Genomic DNA, 21210 nt, shown 5'->3' with positions numbered 1-21210 from the left:
ATTTTTTTTTTTTTTTTTGAGATAGAAGTAAACATCAGTTTGTTGTTCCACTTATTTCTGTGTTCATTGGTTGATTCTTTTTTAAACAAATAACTCCTTCTTTTACTTACTTATTTTTTTGTTGATCCTCACCTGAGGATATTTTCCCATTGATTTTTTTAGAGAGAGTGGAAGACAGGGGGAAAGACAGAGAGAGAGAGAAACATTGATGTTACTGTGTATTGGTTGCCTCCCACACATGCCCCATCCAGGTCAGGGCATAGAGCCTGCAACCAAGGTACGTGCCCTTGACCAGAATCGAACCCAGGTCTCTTCATTCCATGGTCTGACGTTCTATCCACGGAGCCAAACTGGCTAGGGCATTGGTTGATTCATGTATGTACCCTGAACAGGGATCAAATCTTGACTTGTTGGGGTGACACCCTAACCAACTGAGCCTCCCAGCCTGGGTGAAATGCAACTGATATTTGTGTGTTGACTTTATATCCTGCTACTTTGCTGAATTCATTTATTCTAACAGTTTTTGTGTACATGATTTTCAGGGTTTACTACATATAGGATCATAATAAAATTTTTTCATATTCATTTAGTGGATGCACTATAATTTGCTATGGACTATTTCCAGTTTTTTTAATTATCAAACTAGAGGCCCAGTGCATGGATTTGTGCACCGTTGGGGTCCCTCAGACTGGCCTACACCCTCTCACATCCCCGCGGGGATTGGGATGGTCCGACATCTCCCAGAGGGATGTAGCAGTGCGGGAAGTGACAGGCGGCCAGGGAAGAGCCTGAGCCCGGGCCGGGCGCAGCTCCCACTCATCCCGGCCCTGTGGTGCCTGCCTCTGCTGCCGCTGCTTGGTAGTGCTGCCCTGTAGGCGGGAGAGGCTCGTGCCACTGCAGCTGCGCTCGCCAGCCATGAGCCCCTCGTCTGGCGCCCACTGGTCAGCTGAGCGGTACTCCCGCTACGAGAGCACACTGACCACCAGGGGGCAGCTCTTGCATTGAGTGTCTGCCCCCTGGTGGTCAGTGCATGTTATCCGCTTGACCATTCGCTTATAGAGCTTTATATATATAGATACACAGGAAGGGGAAAACTAACATTTAAGCAGCCCACATATGATGTACATCACTCTTCCTTGAGAGTATTTCCTTAGGATAGATTCTCAGAAATACCTGATCCTCCTCTCTTCTCATTTGACCACAGATTTTTATTTGAATCTTCATTGCCATCTCCTTAAATTGCCCTCCCGTTTCCCTCCCTTGCCTTTAATCCTGGTCCCCTTTCATTCTGTTTTGTACACTGCTACCAAATGAAGAGTGGAGGTTGGTGTACTTTTCCCTCATAGAAAACAAGACTTATGAAACAGATTGTTTCTGTATCATCGGTTCTGTGGGTGTTAGAAAAATGTTTTCCAAGGCTGGAGTGCATTTCATGGATGAGTTGAAATTTAATTTGATTCTTGAAGGATGAAGTAGCATTTTAGTAAGTGGAGAGAAGGCAGAGGAAATATTACCCATTAGAAGGTAATTGTGAGATGTTCAGGCATGTGAACTTTGATGACTGCAGACAAGGAGAGGTAGAATTCATTCTTCTAGATAAGGATTGTTTATTCTGCTTATTTGAAGAGTGAGCTAGGGTTTTAGATACATTGGTGATTTTTACCCATTTTGTTTTAGAAAAAATAGTTTATTTGAGGTTGTATGTATACTCTTTTATTGAGGTATAAATCACATGGTGTAAAATTCACAATTTTTATTTATTTTGTTTTTTTTTCTTTATTGATTAAGGTATTATATATGTGTCCTTATTCCCCCATTGCCCCCCCACACACACACACCTCCCTCACTCATGCCCTCACTCCCCCTGGTGTCTGTCCATTGGTTAGGCTTATATGCATGCATACAAGTCCTTTGGTTGATCTCTCCCCCTTACCTCTTACCCCCACCCTCCCCTACCTTCCCTCTGAGGTTTGATGGTCTGATTGATAATTCTCTGTTTTTGTTCATCAGTTTATGTTGTTCATTAAATTCACCATTTTTAAGTGCATAAAGTATATTCACAAGGTTGTGCAGCCATTACTATCTAATTCTGTAAGTTTTCCATCTCCCTAGAAAGAAATCCCATATCTATTAGCAGTCAATCTCAGTTCCCCCTGCAACCATTTTCTGTGTCTATTGATTTGCCTGTTTGTGGACATTTCATATAAATAGAGTCATATAACTTGTGACTTTTTGTATATCTACTTAATAATATTCTATTGTATGAGAAAGAGAGAGAGAGAGAAAGAGAGAGAGGTATTGATTGGTTGCCTCTCGCATGTGCTCTGACCAGGGCCAGGAATCAAACCCATGACCCTTTGGTGCAGGTGCCAACATTCTAACCACTGAGACACACCGGCCACGGCTAACCAGCTTTATTGAGGTACAATTTGCATATCACAAACTGCACATATATGAAATGTACAATTTGATAAGTTTCGACATCCTTATATACCTGTGAAACCATTCCCATAATCAAGGTAGTGATCATATGCATTTCCCCAAAATTTTTCTTATGCCCCTAACTGCTTGATCACCCCTAACTGCCCTCCGCTGCCGGCCTGGTCACCCCCAACTGCCCTCCCCTGCCAGCCTGATCTCGCCCCCAACTGCCCTCCCCTGCTGGCCTGATCTCGCCCCCAACTGCCCTCCCCTGCCGGCCTGATCGCCCCTAACTGCCTCTGCCTCTGCCCCCACCACCGTAGTTTTGTCCAGAAGGAAGTCGGACGTCTGGAAGATGGCCTGTCGACCTGGTCTAATTAGCATATTACCATTTTATTAGTATAGATAGATTATATAGGATAGGATTGCTTAAATGGGGGGCGGGGGAAAGCCTTTTGCAGCAGGAGGAGATGCTCTTGGCAGACAAACACACATAATCCCTATATCTGGACTGATAGCCAGCCATATGCACTATACTGCCAAACCGGTCATTAAAAAATTGAATCACTTTCTTACACCTTACACCAAACAGCTGTTGCCCTTAAAACTCCTCCTCAGCCCCCACCTTAGGTTCTGCCTTCACAGTTTATCCAGATTTGGTTCTGATTGGTCGGTTTTTATGCCAGTCAGCATCTCCGGGCCTGATCGTGGAGGCGGGGCTGATCAGCAGCCATCTCTCTCTCTCTCTCTCTCTCTCTCTCTCTCTCTCTCTCTCTCTCTCCCTCCCCCGCCCCCCCCCCCCCCCAAGAGGTCAGCAGTTCAGACCGCTCGCCTGCTGCGCATGCAGCCTGGCATTTGGTCGAGTCTTTGGTCGTTTTGGATGTTACGACCCTGGCTCTTTATATATATATATATATATATATATATATATATATATATATATATATATGAATGATAGGTAATAGTCTATTGTGTGGCTATATCACAATTTGTTTATCCATTCACCTGTTCATGGACATTTAGGTTGTGTCTAGTTTCTGACTAGCACAAATAAAGTTGCTGTGAACATTTGTGTACAAGTTTTTGTAGGTCATATGCTTTTATTTCTCTTGGGTAAATACTTAGGAGCAGAATAGCTGAGTCATATGGCAGAGTGTGTTTAACTGTTTAGGAAACTGCCAAACTTTTTTCCAAAGTGATTGTCCCATTTTTCATTCCCACTAGCATTCCATGAGAATTCCAGTTGTTCCACACTCTTAATTGTGTTCTTTTTAACATACAGAGAAGTAAGAAGAAAACAGAAAGAGACATAAAGATACCTATAATCAATCTCTCATATTGTTCTTTTTGGCATTTTCCTCCCCCAAATAACTTAGACATGATTAGAAAATGTAAACATTGTAGTCAGGGATAAAATGAAAAGCAAAACCACTACCCAGAGACAATGATAGTTAATTGTTTTTGATGTAGAAAAACACACACATATACCAGCATCTCTTTTGTCTCTTTTTCTTCTGGTTTACAACAGAAGCAATCAAAGTACAGACGTTGTTCTGCACCTTGTTTTTTTTCACTTTACAATTTATTTTAGAGGTATTTAAATAGTTTCATTACAGTCTTACAGTAGTACCATCAGTTTTGCTACGGGAAAACACAAATTTGTTCAGTGCAATTGATATAATAGGGAATTGAGTATAATGTGAAGTTTGTCTGCAAGAAATGCTAGGCAAATGCAGGAAACTACCCTGCCCAACTGAGCCACAGGAGGAATACACAAGGCACACACAGGCATGCACTTCAAATACCTTCCAGCAACCTCAGTTTACTGCTGTGTAATGAGTCATACCCATCCACATCTGGTGTTACAGATTTTTGTTGATTTCACATTACCATCCTACCACTGGATAGTAACTCACAAGCTGCAAACTTTCAATGCCCACTTACTACTACAGCAAACTTAAAGTCTTTTTCAAGGTAAAGTGCCATATTTATTTATGTACTAGAGGCCTGGTGCACGAAATTTGTACATAGGTAGGGTCCTTAGGCCTGGCCGGTGATCTGGGCTGATCGGGGCCTTCCTTCATTCTTCGCCACCCCCTGGTGGTCAGCATATGTCATAGCAGTTGATCAAACTCACGCCCAGTTGAACTCCCAAGGGGACAATTTGCATATTAATATTAGCCTTTTATTATATAGGATTTCTTAACCATTTAGCATGTGTAAAATGGCTACCATTATAATTAGACTCCCTTTTTTATGTTATTGGTAAAAATTTTGAGTGTCATACTTCAAAACTTCATTTTTCCCATAAGCCTCGTGATTTTTATGATACAATTTTACTCAGTGTGGTACATTTTAAAAATGTGTCTGTCACATTATAGAAAAGCTGATTTATTCCATGGTATGAATGTGCATAATTTCTTTACTTTTTAAACTTTTAAAGTTTTGTTTCAAAAAATGGGGATATACATCATATATACTAAAGAGCACATAAATAAGGAAGTATGTTATAAAGAATAGCAGTAAAGCAATAAATGACTACGTAGCTCCCACCCAGCTTACAAAATAGCAAATTACTAATATTTTTTAATTTACTGTATGCCCCTCACTGAGCATTTTTACTTCTTTGAATATCTGAAATATTTCATGATAAAGTTAAATTTAAAAATATTAAAAGTCTGTACTTCCCCCTCAACTGGTCTTCCTAATGAATGTTGATTCCCCAGCTGATAGCCCTGTCAGTGCACAAATAGTGTGCACACACATACCGGGGGTAGGATAATCTGTAAATAGATTTCTGTTTAAAATTAATGTGTATTGGGTTTATCATTATTATTTTTTATAATTGCTTTGTTGAGATCTAATTCATATGCCATAAAGTTCACTCTGGTAAAGTGTAACATTTAGTTTAGTTTAGTTTTTTAAATTATATTCACAAAGTTGTACAAACATCACTATATCTAATTCCAGAAAATTTTCATTAATAGGTAGGTTTTTATTGATGGTTAGATTTTTCAGATTAGGCAGTGTTATTCTAAAGAAAAACTAATTTTCTAAGATATTAAAAAATGTCTTAGGCTTTAAGGTGCTATTTCCTTTATAGAAAAAATCATAGCTCCAGATAGAAAGGCATAACACTTATCCCCATAGGATTTATTGTCCATCTGAAAGCTCCAGTGAAAAGTCCCTATTTAGTGAAGTGTGCAAGATTTGGCTCAATTTATATAGTCCCAATCACTGTGTCCAAGAGTTTGGCACAATCTTGATCTGCTCCTGTTCTTTTCTCTCCAACATAGATATGTAGACGAGTTTTGTTTCCTTTTTGCTTCTCTTGGAAAGAAAACTAGATTCCCGGTCAGGGCACAAGATCTGGTTTGGGGCTCAATCCCCGGTATGGGACGTGCAGGAGGCAGCCGATCAATGATTCTCTCTCTCATCGTGGTTTCTCTCTCTCCCTCCCTCTCCCTTCCTCTCTGCAATCAATTAAAAAACAACCACCATATATATGTGTGTGTGTGTGTGTGTATATATGTATGTATATGTGTATGTGTATTTATATATGTATGTGTATATATCTATATATATAGAAGAATTTACCTGAAATATCTCAAACTCTTATGTATCCATTGTTCACTCTTCTATAAAAATTATGTTGAAGTGATAGGGTAAAGGAAGAGTAAAATTTACCTCCCTAGCCGGTTTGACTCAGTGGATAGAGCAGCCGTGGGCAAACTACAGCCCGCGGGCCAGATCCGGCCCGTTCGGCTGTTCTATCTGGCCCGCGGAGCCGAAAGAGCGGAGGGTTTTCTTGCTCTCCCCTCTGCTCCTTCACCAGCAGCAGTGTTAACATGGCAACGTCGGGAAACACTGCCGCAGCTCCTTCTTCTGAGTGGGCGGATTTATATCCGCCCATTCAGTAGAAGGAACAACCTCTCAATCTTCCAGAGGCTCCTTGTAATGCCCGCGGATGCGTCTCCCGACATCACCCTGGGAATGCGTAGACACGTTATCGTTGTGATGTAGGGAGACACGCCCCTGGAGAGCACAGTATCAGAGCACAGTTTGAAATGAATAAAACTATTGAAATAAAAAAAAAAAAAGACCGTACCCTTTTATGTAATGATGTTTACTTTGAATTTATATTAGTTCACACAAACACTCCATCCATGCTTTTGTTCCGGCCCTCTGGTCCAGTTTAAGAACCCATTGTGGCCCTCAAGTCAAAAAGTTTGCCCACCCCTGGGATAGAGCATTGGCCTGCAGACTGAAGGGCCTGGGTTCGATTCTGGTCAAGGACACGTACCTTGGTTGTAGGGTTGGGGGCCTGCTGGAGGCAACCAATCAATGTGTCTTTCTCACGTTGGTGTTTCTCTCTCTCTCCCTCTCCCTTCCACTCTCTCTAAAAATCAATGGAAAAAATATCCTCGGGTGTGGATTTAAAAAACAAAAAAAAACTTACCTAAGGCAAATTCTCCACTGATGAATAGAAGGAGGACATGGATAATTTAGAATAGCTGTTTCAATCTAAACTCTTTTTCATACTATTACTTGGTCAGTTTAGAAACAGATTATTTGTCTGAATGGATTTGGGGGCTTACCTTATATAGAGCAACTTATTATTTTTTCATTTTTAAAAAAATATATTTTATTGAATTTTTACAGAGAGGAAGGGAGAGGGATAGTTAGAAACATCGATGAGAGAGAAACATCGATCAGCTGCCTCCTGCACACCCCTTACTGGGGATGTGCCTTCAACCAAGGTACATGCCCTTGACTGGAATCGAACCTGGGACCCTTCAGTCCGCAGGCCGATGCTCTATCCACTGAGCCAAACCGGTTAGGGCTAGAGCAACTTTTAGTCTTAAGCAGTTTTGTTTATAAGAGAAAAAGAGTTGTTTTTACCTGAAAATAGATAATACTTAAATAACGAAACAATACTTTTTGAGCTCAGCTCTATAGCTTTTTCATTTTGTTCAGCTCTTTACATGCCATATTGGGAATGGCCTACATCAACTGAATGGCCCACATCAGTTTGACGCTAATGATCAACCTCTGTCAGCTTCCCACCATTCTGGCCCAGTGTAAAATTGTGATTATTTTTACTTAAAATACATATTTTTTTCCAATTCTAGATGAGTTGAGGAAAGATTAATTGTGTTGGCCAACAAATGAGAGTGTAGTCAAACAATTTAGTGTATAAGGCCTAGCTTAGGATATTTAGGATAGAGTTTTTGTCAGGACCAACTGTAATGAAAATCAGAACAGAATCTTTTTTCTTTTAGATTTCCCTTAATCTGAATCTTTCCTATAATAGGTTACTTCAGATAGCTTGTAGTGTGAAAATAAGCATAATTTTTTGGGGGGAATTAGCTGTTTATGTTAACTATATCAATGAGAGGTGACAGTTTTATGAGTAATCTTCAAATAGGAAAAAATTAAATTGACGTTGGAAAACATTTTGATTCTTTTCATTGGACTTCTTTATGCCTAATGATTTTTCTCAGTCTGATATTAAAATGGATATACATTCTTTTTTTTTTTTTAAACATATTTTATTGATTTTTTTTTACAAAGAGGAAGGGAGAGGGATAGAGAGTGAGAAATACCGATGAGAGAGAAACATCGATCAGCTGCCCTCCGCACACCTCCTACTGGGGATGTGCTCGCAACCAAGGCACATGCCCTTGACCGGAATCGAACCCGGGACCCTTCAGTCCGCAGGCCGACGCTCTATCCACTGAGCCAAACCGGCCAGGCTGGATATACATTCTTAGCGTACACATTGAGCAGTCTTTGGGAAGCTTAGATGGTGTTGGGGTAAAACCTGCTGCTATTTTTTTTTTTTTTTCTTTTTAATCCTCACCCGAGGATATGTTTCCATTGATTTTTAGGGAGAGTAGAAGAGAGAGGGAAAGAGAGAGAGAAATATGATGTGAGAGAAATACATTGATTGGTTGCCTCCTACACGAGCCCCAACCAGGGTCCGGGCTGGGGAGGAGCCTGCAACCAAGGTATGTGTCCTTGACTGGAATCGAACTGGGACCCTTTGGTCTGCAGCCAATGCTCTATCCACTGAGCCAAACCGGCTAGGGCTGCTGCTATTTTTTAATAAAATATATTTTTTATTGATTTCAGAGAGGAAGGGAGAGGGAGAGAGAGCTAGAAACATCAATGATGAGAGAGAATCACTGATCAGCTGCATCCTGCACAATCGGGGATTGAGCCTGAAAGCCAAGCATATGCCCTGGTCAGGAATTGAACCGTGACCTCCTGGTTCATAGGTCAATGCTCAACCACTGAACCACACCAGCATGGCCCTGCTGCTATTCTTAATTTGCAAAATGTAGGGGTTAGCAAAAGTAGGGTTACAGTTATTCGTATGAAAAATAATGCAATAATTAATAAATAATAAGAGAATAAACTTGTTTTGCGTATCACAACTGTAAACTTACTTTTGACTACCCCTGTATGATTCAGGATATCGATCATATGGATTTAGATTAGTTCTTAAAGGTCCAACATTAAATGTGTGTAGTCAAATTACCTTGCTTCTGGATCTACTTTATTTAATGCTGGCAGTAATACCTTCTAGTTATGGTGTACTATTTTAATACCCTGCTGGAAAGGATTTGTAATCTGTATTCACAAATGAAAAAACAGGTCTGTCATTTTCCTCTGAGGATACCTTTAGGCCACATCTCCATAGGTTTAGATATATTGTTGTTAACTTTTTAATAGGCTGTTCTTTTAATTTCCTCTTTGAGCCATGAGTTATTTAGAATGTCGTATTTTCCATATCATAGTGAGTTTTTGTTAAGTTCATATTTTATTAGGATCAGAGAATATGATTATAACATGTTCACATTTTGTAATTATTGAGGCTTTCTTCATATTCTGTTATATGATTTAATTTTAATGAAGTTTTATAAATATTTCAAATGGACTATTCTATGCTGAGTTCATAGTTGTATGTATGTATCTGTTAAATCTGGCTTCTTTTTTTAAAATTTAATAAATCTTTATTTGTTCAGATTATTACAATTGTTCCTCTTTTTTCCCCCATAGCTCCCCTCTACCCGGTTCCCACCCCACCCTCTGCCCTTACCCCCCCCCCCAACTGTCCCCATCCATAGGTGTATGATTTTTTTTTTAAAATATATTTTATTGATTTTTTACAGAGAGGAAGGAAGAGGGATAGATAGAAACATTGATGAGAGAGAAACATCGATCTACTGCCTCTTGCACACCTCCTACTGGGGATGTGCCCGCAACCAAGTTACATGCCCTTGACCGGAATCGAACCTGGGACCTTTCAGTCCGCAGGCTGACTCTCTATCCACTGAGCCAAACCGGTTTTGGCTAGGTGTATGATTTTTGTCCAGTCTCTTCCCGCATTCCCCACACCCCTTCCCCCCAAGAATTGTTAGTTCACTCCCTTTCTATGCCCCTGATTCTGTTCCGTTCACCAGTTTATTCTGTTCATCAGATTTTTTTTATTCACTTGATTTTTAGATTCACTTGTTGATAGATATGTATTTGTTGTTCATAATTTTTATCTTTACCTTTTTTTTCTTCTTCCTCTTCTTAAAGAATACCTTTCAGCATTTCATATAATACTGGTTTGGCGTTGATGAATTGCTTTAGCTTTTTCTTACCTGTGAAGCTCTTTATCTGCCCTTCAATTCTGAATGATAGCTTTGCTGGGTAGAGTAATCTTGGTTGTAGGTTCTTGCTATTCATCACTTTGAATATTTCTTGCCACTCCCATCTGGCCTGCATAGTTTCTGTTGAGAAATCAGCTGACAGTTGTATGGGTGCTCCCTTGTAGGTAATTAACTGTTTTTCTCTTGCTGCTTTTAATATTCTCTCTTTGTTTTTTGCCCTTGGCATTTTAATTATGATGTGTCTTGGTGTGGTCCTCTTTGAATTCCTTTTGTTTGGGGTTCTCTGCGCTTCCTGGACTTGTAAGTCTATTTCTTTCACCAGGTGGGGGAAGTTTTTGGTCATTATTTCTTCAAATAGGTTTTCAGTATCTTGCTCTCTCTCTTCTTCTGGCACCCCCATAATTCGGATGTTGGTACGCTTGAAGTTGTCCCAGAGGCTCCTTACACTGTCTTCATATTTTTGGATTATTTTTTCTTTTTGCTTTTCTGGTTGAGTGTTTTTTGCTTCTTTGTATTTCAAATCTTTGACTTGTTCCTTCAATCCTCTAGTCTGCTGTTAGATCTCTGTATAATATTCTTTATTTCAGTCAGTGTATGCTTAATTTCTAGTTGGTCCTTTTTCATATCCTCGAGGGTCTTGTTAAATTTATCGGCCTTTTCTAGAAAATTCTTGAAAAACCTTATAATCGTGGTTTTGAACTCTATATCCAGTAGTTTGTTTTCCTCCATTTCTTTCATTTGTGACCTGTTTCTTTGTCTCCACATTTTCGCTGCTTCCCTGAGTTGATAGAGTGGCTTTTGTGCTAGGTGTCCTATAGGGCCCAGTGGCTCAGCCTCCCCAGTTACCTGAGGTGGACACTCTTGGTGCCCCCCTTTGTGGGCTGTGTGCACAGTCTTGTTGTAGTTAAGTCTTGATTGTTGTTGGTATCACTGGGAGGAATTGACCTCCAGGCCAGTTGGGCTGTGAGGATCACCTGTGTCTATGCTGGGAGAACTTCTGTGCTGGAGACACCCTTATGAGACAAGACTTGCAAAAGCCTCTGTGCTCAGCTTGGATGGGGCAGAGTCTCAGGGCGGAGCAGACAGCATTGGTTTCGCGTCAGCCCTGTCCTAAGAGGCCCCTGGGTCTCAGTGTCCCATGGTAATTGCTGCAAGCACCTCTGAGAGAAAGCCACCCTCGAGTTCCGCCCGCTGCCAGACCAGTTTCTCCCCGAATGAGTCTGGTTCCCAAGAGTCTCGCCCAGAACTGGAGTTCAGCGCAGTTGGGAGCTTTTGTCTTTCTCCCGCTTGAGAAAGCCAGCCGCGCACTCAGTTGTCAGTCCTCTCCGCGCACGCGTCTCAGTACCTCTGCCTCCTGCAGCTCCTCTGAGTCTCAGTATGCTTTTCTCTTTCCTTCTAGTTGTAGAATTTCCACTCAGCCAGCCTTCCTGTGGTTCTGGATTATGTCCGTTTTGTCTTTTAGTTGTAGTTTTGAAATTGTTTTGTGAGGCAGCAGTTTAGGTGTTTACCTATGCCGCCATCTTGGTTTCTCCGCCAAATCTGGCTTCTTAATCACATCTATATCACCTGTATTTTTTTAAAAATATATTTCATTGATTTTTTACAGAGAGGAAGGGAGAGGGAGAGTGTGCCGCGCCAGCACGGCCAAGGGTTTGGCAAGCCTGAGGGAGGCCGGCGAAGGATGAAGAAAAGACAGACAAAGAGAATAAGCTGGGTCTAGGTGGATCTTCTGTGTCTGACTGAGACCACAGAACAGATCCAGACTGCAAGCTGATGCTTTATTTTATAGTCAGAGGTAAACAAGGTAATTTACAATGTTCTTGTAAGTTTCACTTGTTTTGGCAGCATTTGCTGCACCTCCCACAGCCCATTAGCTACCCAGGAAAGATCTAGGGAGCAGTCACAAGATCAAGCTTAATTATGCTAAGAGGGCTGTGCCCTCTAAGCTGGGATTTGTTTGTGCTTTGCCAGCAGATAAGTCCGTGGCTTAACCCTATAACCGCTCCCTACAGGAGAGAAAGTTAGAAACATCGATGAGAGAGAAACATTAGTAGGCTGCCTCCTGCACAGCCCCTACTGGGGATGTGCCGGCAACCAAGGTACATGCCCTTGACCGGAATCGAACCTGGGACCCTTGAGTCTGCAGGCTGACTCTCTATCCACTGAGCCAAACTGGTTAGGGCTATCACCTGTATTTTTATGTGTTGTTGTCTTGGTCTTTTAAATTTCTGAGAGATGTGTTCAGATTCTATTATAATGGTGATTTTCTTAAATCCTCCTTGTATTTCTGCTTTGTTTTGTATTTTGTTTGTTTTGACACTATGTTGTTTGGTGTATAGGTTATGATATATCTTTGTGATTGTGTCTTTTAATAGTAGCAGTCTTTATTAAGTGTTTTCTTTGCCTTAAATTACTGTCTGTTATTAATCTTGCCCAGCCTGCTATCTTTTTGTTTGCACATGCTTGTGTATAACTTTGCACATCTCTTTTGTTTTAATATGTTTTTATTGATTTCAGAGAGGAATAGGAGGAGAGAGGGTGAAGCATCAATGATGAGAGAGAATGATTGATCTGCTGCCTCTTGCACACCCCCTACTGGGGATCAAGCCTGCAACCCAGACACGTACCCTGACCAGGAATCGAACTGTGACCTCCCGGTTCATGGGTTAATGCTCAACTACTGGCCAGGCATTTTTGCACATCTCTTTATTTTAAACATTTAGCCATAGTGCTTTTGAAGTTGTAGCAATATGAACAAATAGATTTATAAGTATAGTATTGTGGAAAGCATGATGAAAGCTAGTGTAAACTAGTAGTTATAGTCCCTGTGGATATTTATATTTTATCATGTATTTTAGTTAGCCATTAATTTATTCAGCAATTAGTTTCTTGAGAGCTTACAGGAACTGTGTAGGGGAAAGAGGGGGAGAGCTATGTTGGAAGGTATCATCAGGGAAGGCTTTTTCTGATAAGGTGGACATTTGAATTGGGATCTGGTAGAGCTAACCTAGGGGAAGAGCATTCCCGAGAGAAGGAACCTTAAGTCCAAAAACCCTAAGGAAAGATTGAGGTATATTTGGGGAACAGAAAGAAAACCAATATGTCTGAAAGTTAATGATGAAGAATGGAAAGGAAGGCTGGACCCAATTCATGTAAGATCTTGTAGGTCATGTTAAAGAGAGTGATTTTATTCTAAGTGTTATGAGAAGCCATTGAAGATTTCAAGCAGGGTTGACATGATCAGATATATATTTTTATAGTCCTAAACTGAGGTATAGTAAAATACACAAACAGTTGAAATACACGTATTTTAAGTGTGTGGTTGGATGAGTTTTCATGATTGCATATTACCCATGTAACCCACACCATTATTAAGATATAAAATATTTCTATCACCCCAGAATGATCCTTATTCCTCTTCCCAATCACTCTCCACCACCAGCACCCCACTACTATTCTCTTTTCATTCACCAAAGATAAATCTGTCTGTTTCAGAATTTCATATAAGTGGAATCATTTTATGCATTCTTTCATGTCTGGCTCTTTTACTAACCATAATGATTTTGAAATTAATTTCTGTAGTTGCATGGATAAGGAGTTCATTGGGTATACCACAGTTTGTTTGCCCATTCTGTTTTGGATTTTGTAGATATTTTTTAAATGTCTCTTTGCTAATAGAGGAGAATGGTTACAGATCCTGTCATTCAAATATTTGATAAACATTGGTTGTCATGTTAACAAAGGGGAAAATATTTTGTAGGAAGTGAAGACTATAGAAATAGGGCCAAAGGATTATAAAAACCATTATTAACATCTTAGAAACATTTGTCTATGTGGAAGCAGATGGAAAATGATTGTTCTGCTCCTCCCCATTCCCATTTTTAAATCAGACGGGCAAAGTTGTCTTGAATGAGAACACAAAATAGTGGTTCTAATGAGATTCAAATGCCATAAAGATCATAGAATTTTAAGTAAGTTTTTATTGATTTCAGAGAGATGAAGGGAGAGGGATAGAAACATTAATGATGAGAGAGAATCATTAATTAGCTGCCTCCTGCACGGCCCCTTCTGGGGATCAAGCCTGCAACCCAGGCATTTACCCTGACTGTGAATCAAACCCTGAACTCCTGGCTCAACCACTGAGCCACACCAACTGGGCGATCATAGAATTTTATATTGAGAAGATACCTCACATAGTACATAGCAAATTTTTCAAGGACCTCCTTCCCCTAAGAATTGGCCACCTTGTAAGATATGTCTGCAAGACAGGGTTCTAGGACTAAATTCTAGGGGTTCTAGGTTTTCTCTGACATGAGAACTAAAACTTTTTACTAAGAATTTCTAGTGACTATGTATTACCTAATTTTTATGTTTTTAATTATATAATTTTTTAAAAATTATTTTTCTCTTAGAGTTTATTTCAAAATATAGAATATTAAAAGGTTTTGTTTTTGTTTTGGTCTTTAATCTTTTTTTAAAAACTCAGACTAGTTTATGTTACTTGAATAGGTGTGATACAGGCTGGTTTTGCTTTCTTACATTATACATGGGGGAAAATGTGTGTTTTTTTTAAGGCTAACTGGACAACATTAACTGTTTATAATGAGGCTGTTTCAATGAGATGAAAATTTTAAATTACAGGAATGAGTGTTACATATATTTCTGCATTAGTATTTGATCCCATGGTATGGAGAAAGTCCGTTTTCACAGACAAATTATAAACAGTAACAGATTTTTTTAACAGTTCACAGTAACATTTCAGTATTCTTTTTAATTTCATTTTATTTAAAACCTAAAAAGGATCAGGACATTTTGTTTCAGAGTTGAATCTGACAATATCTAACAACTGTTCACATTTCCTTTTCTTAAATCTCGAAACCAGACAAGAAGAATCCAAAAATTCATATTGCCATGGTTTGTTACACATTCCATTCGCTTATTTATTACATCATGATGATAGCATGCTTCGGCATACATGCCTAGCCTTAGCTAGCATATACTTGAATGCAGCATGTGTATACTTTAGTATTCTTGCTAAGACTGAAGCAGACTGACTTATTTAAACATGCTCAATACACTCCTATATCTTCCGATAATGTTTATCGGAAGCTCAAGTTTATGCCCAAAAATGGCAGGAGAAGATTGCTTACAAGGGCTGCATTAAATAGGAATTACCTTGGCTGAAAAAGTTAACTCATTGGTGGTTTCTTCTTACTTACCCAACCCCCCCACTACCAAATTCTTCCCTTTTTCCTCTTCTATTTCCCCAGCTTCAGAGCAGACGTTAAAAGAGTTTTTGCTTCATTCCTTAAGTGAGGGTAAAATAAAGTACTATTTTCTTCAAGAAACCCCAACCTTTCTGGGGAAGAACCACTGTAATCTTGAGATTACTTGAGGGGTGGTGGGAAGAGAATATGCAGATTATGAGGTCCATGGAATGGGTTAGTGAAGATGATACTGGATTCACTCATCTTCACAGGTAATCCCATAAGACTCTTGGCAAACTGGAAGACAGGTGGTCTCTGAGGAAATGGTATGGCGCAGAAATAGATTTGGAGATCTGTTGGGTTGTCTCTGCCTCCAATTTTAGATTTGTCTCAGAGTAAGAGTGTTATTTTTTTTTTCTTATTTGCATTAAGGAAAAAAGGAATGAAGTTTATTGATTTTTTTTTAAAGAATGTTTTCTTCATATAACTGTCCCAGAATTTCACTAGAAATTCTTAGTGACAGTTTGTCTAAAACTAGTTGCAGACCAAATGGAAAAGGCTAAAAGAAAAGAGTAAGATTTTACTCTCACTTTTTATAAGCTCTAAAAACAGAAAATAATAGATTCAGGGTCTCTATAAAAATAAAGACTTATTTATATTCTGAATTAGAGCAGGTTAGGTAATGATAGTAAATAACATTAAATGGCTTGATTAAGTATGTTTATTAACACAAGTTTTAGAATATTTTAAAGCTTACGGCTATTATGCACGATAACAGTTATAGGGAAAACGTTCTCTTAAATCCAGGATTTACATATACATATATCAGTACATGAGTCTGACACCTGAATCAAGTGAGTCTGTCTCTGGGATGGGTGAAAGAACTGAACTAAGAGCCTTTCTTTTTTTTTTTAAAGAGTAGTTTGTTTGTTTTTAATTCTCACCTGAGGATATGTTTATTGATGAGAAAAGGGGATCTGGGGGGAGAGATGGGAAAGAAACATTGTTCCATTGCCTCCTGTTACATGCCCCCACCTGGGATTGAACCCGCTAGCTAGGTATGTGCCCTGACCAGGAATTGAACCCACAACCTTTTTGGTGTATTGGACAATGCTCCAAATGGAGCCACCCAGCCAGGCAAGAGACTTTTAAATTGTTATTTCTGTTAATTTTGAGTGAATAAAAAAATAAATATTTTTGAGTTAACATTTCATCTTCATTAATTTTATTTTAAAACTTTGTATTACCTCAATAAATATTCATTGTATTTTTGTCTTTGGTTAGGTACATAATCTCTGTTAGTGATAAGAGCAGAGGTTTGGAAATCAGAGAAATCTTCTTGTCTTTTTTATATTGTAGATTATCTAGAGGCCCGGTGCATGAAATTTGTACACAGGGTGTGTGTGTGTGTGTGTGTGTGTGTGTGTGTGTCCCTCAGCCCAGCCTGCACCCTCTCCAATCTGGGACCCCTAGAGGGATCAGGCCTAAACGGGCAGTCGGACATTCCTCTCACAATCCAGGACTGCTGGCTCCCATCCGTTCGCCTGCCTGCAGGCCTGGTCGCCCCTAACTGCCCTCCCCTGCCAACCTGATCACCCCCTAACCACTCCCCTGCCAACCTGATTGCCCCTAACTGCCCTCCCCTGCCGACCCGGTCACCCTTAACTGCCCTCCCTTGCTGGCTTGGTTGCTCCTAACTGCCCTCCCCTGCTGGCCTGATTGCCCAAAACTGCCCTCCCCTGCCAGCCTGATCGCCCCCAACTGCCTTCCCCTGCAGGCCTGTTCCCCCCCAAATGCCTTCCCCTGCAGGCCTGGTCCCCCCCAACTGCCCTCCCTTGCTGGCCATCTTGTGTCCACATGGGGGCGGCCATCTTGTGTGTTGGAGTGATGGTCAATTTGCATATTACCTCTTTATTATATAGAATGCTAAGGGGCAACTCATGTAACCACCCTGGAGCAGTTTTTTTTATTTGTATGTCAGTAGAAACTGGCTGCCCAATAAGGAGCCACAAGCCATGGATGATTATTGAACCTTTGAAATGTGGCTACTCCAAATCGAGATGTGCTCTCTGTTTAAAATACACACTGGATTTTAAAGACTTAGTACAAAGATAAGAATGTAAAAAGTATCTTCTTGCTAATTTGTTTATATTGATTACATTGTTGGAATAATATTTTGGGTATATTGGTTGAATAAAATACATTATTAAAATTAATTTCACCCATTTTTTCCCTCTTTTAAATGTGGCTGCTAGGCCCTGGCTGGTTTGCTCAGTTGGTTAGAGCATCATCCCAATGCATCAAGGTTGTGGGTTCGATCCCTGGCCAAGGCACATACAAGAATAAACCAATGAATGCATCAATTGGTGGGATAGCAGATCGATGTCTCTCTCTTTCTATCTCTCCTTTCTCTCAAATAAATAAGGCTGCTAGAAGATATTAAATTTGTTTGTGGCTCACATGTTATTTCTTTTGGACAGTGCTGGTCTGGACAGCATATCTTACAATGACTGATGAAAAGTTAGTAAGTGCTCAATGAAACAGAGTTTGGAAGAGGAGCACTGTCCCGTAGGACTTTTTGCAGTGACATAATTCTTCTATGTCTTTGCTTATAGTAGTAGTTACTAGCCACTGATGACTATTGAGCACGTGAAATGTAGCTAGTTCTGAAATGTGAAATATTGAAATGTGGAATAAAACTGAATTCTAAATTTTATTTAATTATAATTAACTTTAAATAGCCATGTATGGGTAGTGGCTCATGTATCAGGACAATGCAGATCTAGAAGATTTATTGGACTTTACTATAAGTCTATACAGTTTGTTTATTATGAGTAATGATAAACTATCAGTCACAATATTTATTGAGTACCTGTTCTGTAGTAGGTATTGTGTAAGTACCAGAGAGAGGATTTATATAATAAATTTTTTATTGAGACTATATTGCTTGTATTTTGTAATATGTTTGATACATTATGAATTTCAAGATAATGTGTGGGCCTACCATGTTTTAATTCAAGTCTGTTTTTTTTTCCTTTTGTGTCTTTTCCTTACGATGGTCCTTCTGTGAAAGCCTGGCCCTTTAAAAAAGTCTGAACAATGTGCTGCTTTGTTAAAGGATTTTTTCTTGGAAGGAAATCCATGCTTTGTAACAGATGATGATGAGCATGATGATTTTTTTAGTAAACTTTTGAAGTTGTGTCTTGGGGTTGAGAGGGATATGTACATATTTATACTGACTTTTAAGTGTCAGTATTTATTCCCTTTGTATGTGTGTACATATAATTATAAGTACTTTTGCCCAGCTCTGTTATTAATTAATTAATTTATTATTGCTTCACAGTGAAGAACGGATGTCATCATGTCTGGAATCAAGCGAACAATTAAAGAAACTGACCCTGATTATGAGGATGTATCTGTGGCTCTTCCAAATAAGCGGCATAAAGCAATTGAGAATTCAGGTAGAAATTCACCTACCTTAGGAAATTATGTATTTTTTTGTTGGCACATGCTAAATTGGAATGCATTTCCACTGTTGTATATAATTTGAAGAAGCTTGTGAGAAGGATTACTAAGTGCTCTGTTTAATAGTAATATACCATGTGTGGCATAAAAGATAGGAACAATCAGGTAGACTGAAGCATCAGTAATGAGACAGGCTATAAGTTTTAGTCATTATTGTATGTTAGGTGTAATCATAAAGTCTTACATAAGCTATGTGTACTACCGTGTGGTGTCATGTGAGATGATTATAGGTGGTACATGGATTCAGGTTTTTTTATATTAATAGTTATATATTATTTTAATGTCTATAGAAACGATGATGGTCTCATGAGACTTGTAGCTTCATGACTATTGCTAAGGATAAGGCTAAAATTATTTTAAAATATTATTTAATTATATGTTTCATGTGGTTCTCAGATCTGGTAGGTATTTTGAAGGGGTATATGAATGATGGAAATTTGGGAAACATTGATCTAGTTTACCTCTGCAAATAGAGGATAGTAGTTAAGGCTCAAGAGCATTAAATTACTTGCTCAAGATCATATAATTACTAGTTTTAAGTTGAAGAGCATATCATCAATTAAGTGTCTGTAATTACCCAGAATGTTTTAAACTATCTTTAAAAATAGAACTAAATTTTGAGTTTTCAAAACAAATTACTACTGAAATTTATTATTGTTCATTTAAATGACAAATCTATATATTATCGCTGAGTAAAGAAGGCATCAAAGTCAGAAAAAGGTGTTACAGCTCCAACAAAGATGAGGACTCCTAGAGTTTAGTAAAGAAAATTCCTGTCTCTATAAGTGCAATCAAGTCATACTGTACCCTCCACCAAAGTCTTTGTAGAGCAAACATTACCAAATCTAATTCCAAATAATGAAAACATTTCACTGCAACCTCCCCCATTCAGTAGAAATTTTATTTACAAGGAAATGTTGTTTCCTTTCAGAAACAAACAAAATAAATGTGAAAATATCATGCAACTCAAATGTATCATATGACATAACTTTTAAAAAAATATTTTTATTGATTTCAGAGAGGAAGGGAGAGGAAGAGAGAGATAGAAACATCAATGATGAGAGAGAATCATCAATTGCCTGCCTCCTGCACACCCCATACTTAGGATCAAGCCTGCAACCTGGGCATATGCCCTGACCAGGAATTGAACCGTGACCTCCTGGATCATAGGTAGACCCTCAACCACTGAGCCACACCAGCCGGGCAACATAACTTTTTAAAAATAAAAATGAGAATAGGGAAAACTGAATGTTTTAGTAAACATCATAATTTCATTTTAATCCAGTTTAAATTCCCAAGCACTCAGCCTGAGCAGGGATACTTTTTTGTTATTGAGTCACAATTTGTTATTCTTCCTTTTGATGTCCATACCCTACCTAATTCCCAATCATATTTTTCAGAATTTTCTCAAAATGGATTTGGTAGGATGCTTCCTTTGCCTGTATTTTATTTTGTTTGTTGTTTTGTTTTTACTTATTCCATGAAAGAGATAATTTAGAAGAGTTTTTTCTTTTTCAGGAGCTTATGATAAAATAGCATTCAGTGATTATTGTCCCTAGGGAGACTTTCAGTCTCTGCTGGTTTCTGTACACAGGGTTTGTATAAAGGATATATATACAGTAATACTAGAAAATATTCTTCTCAAATATGAGAAAAATTGGTCATTTGCCTTTATGCAGACATCTATAAGAATGTTTATATCATTACTAGTTTTAAATTGACAATTTAATGGCATATTTTATGGGGAGAAAGTGACAGGGGTGATCACGGAGTCCAAATTTTCTCTGTAATTTTTCATATACCCCAAAAAATGGTGATTTTTTTTCATCTTACAAATACAGGTTGTTTTGCAAAATCCCAGGTTGTTCAAGTGGTTATTTGGCTCTTCTATTTTTAAAAATTCTCTATCAAGCTACATTTTATATTCTGATATTTTAACTCTTTGAGTTGCACATTACTTTGAGTAGTCATCATCTAAATTATATCACCTTTGGAGGCATTTTCTTTCCTTTTGAATTTTCTTTACTCATCCCTTTGGGTAGTTGTGGTTAGAAACTGCTGAATTGCTTGCTAGATCCTTCTCTACAGAAGGAAACTTCCTGTGTTGTTATAAACTGCTCTCATGTTACTGCTCTAGCTAATACTTTACTTCTTTCTCCTAAGTCACCAAATTTTCTCTCAGAATCTTGGGTTTCTTTTTATATTTTGGTAATTTTATTTTGATGTAATTTCAAACAGGAAAATTTCAAGAATTATCCATATTTTTAAAATTAAGATTAATGACCAGTTGTTCACATTTTGCCTCCTTTGGTTGATCATTCTCCCTCAACCAGTTATCCTAATACTGTTTTTTATAATGTCAACATAAGAAATATTCAAACCTATAGAGAAGT

General features: G+C 38.8%; 1 protein-coding gene across 4 annotated transcripts in view; it reads left to right on the top strand.

The window, feature by feature from the left end:
- Positions 1 to 21210, top strand: part of YEATS2 (YEATS domain containing 2) — a 98133-nt gene that overhangs the window by 6013 nt on the left and 70910 nt on the right. For all 4 annotated transcript variants that reach the window (XM_080655342.1, XM_080655344.1, XM_080655345.1 and 1 more), the window contains exon 2: positions 18636 to 18753. In XM_080655342.1, coding sequence (XP_080511468.1) covers positions 18654 to 18753 — 100 coding nt within the window. In that variant the 5' untranslated portion in view covers positions 18636 to 18653. The remainder of the gene's footprint in view (positions 1 to 18635; positions 18754 to 21210) is intronic.

This window comes from Plecotus auritus (assembly GCF_963455305.1).
Source record: "Plecotus auritus genome assembly, chromosome: 2".
In the NCBI taxonomy this organism is placed as follows: Eukaryota; Metazoa; Chordata; class Mammalia; order Chiroptera; family Vespertilionidae; genus Plecotus; species Plecotus auritus.
This window is presented reverse-complemented; position numbering and strand designations above follow the sequence as displayed.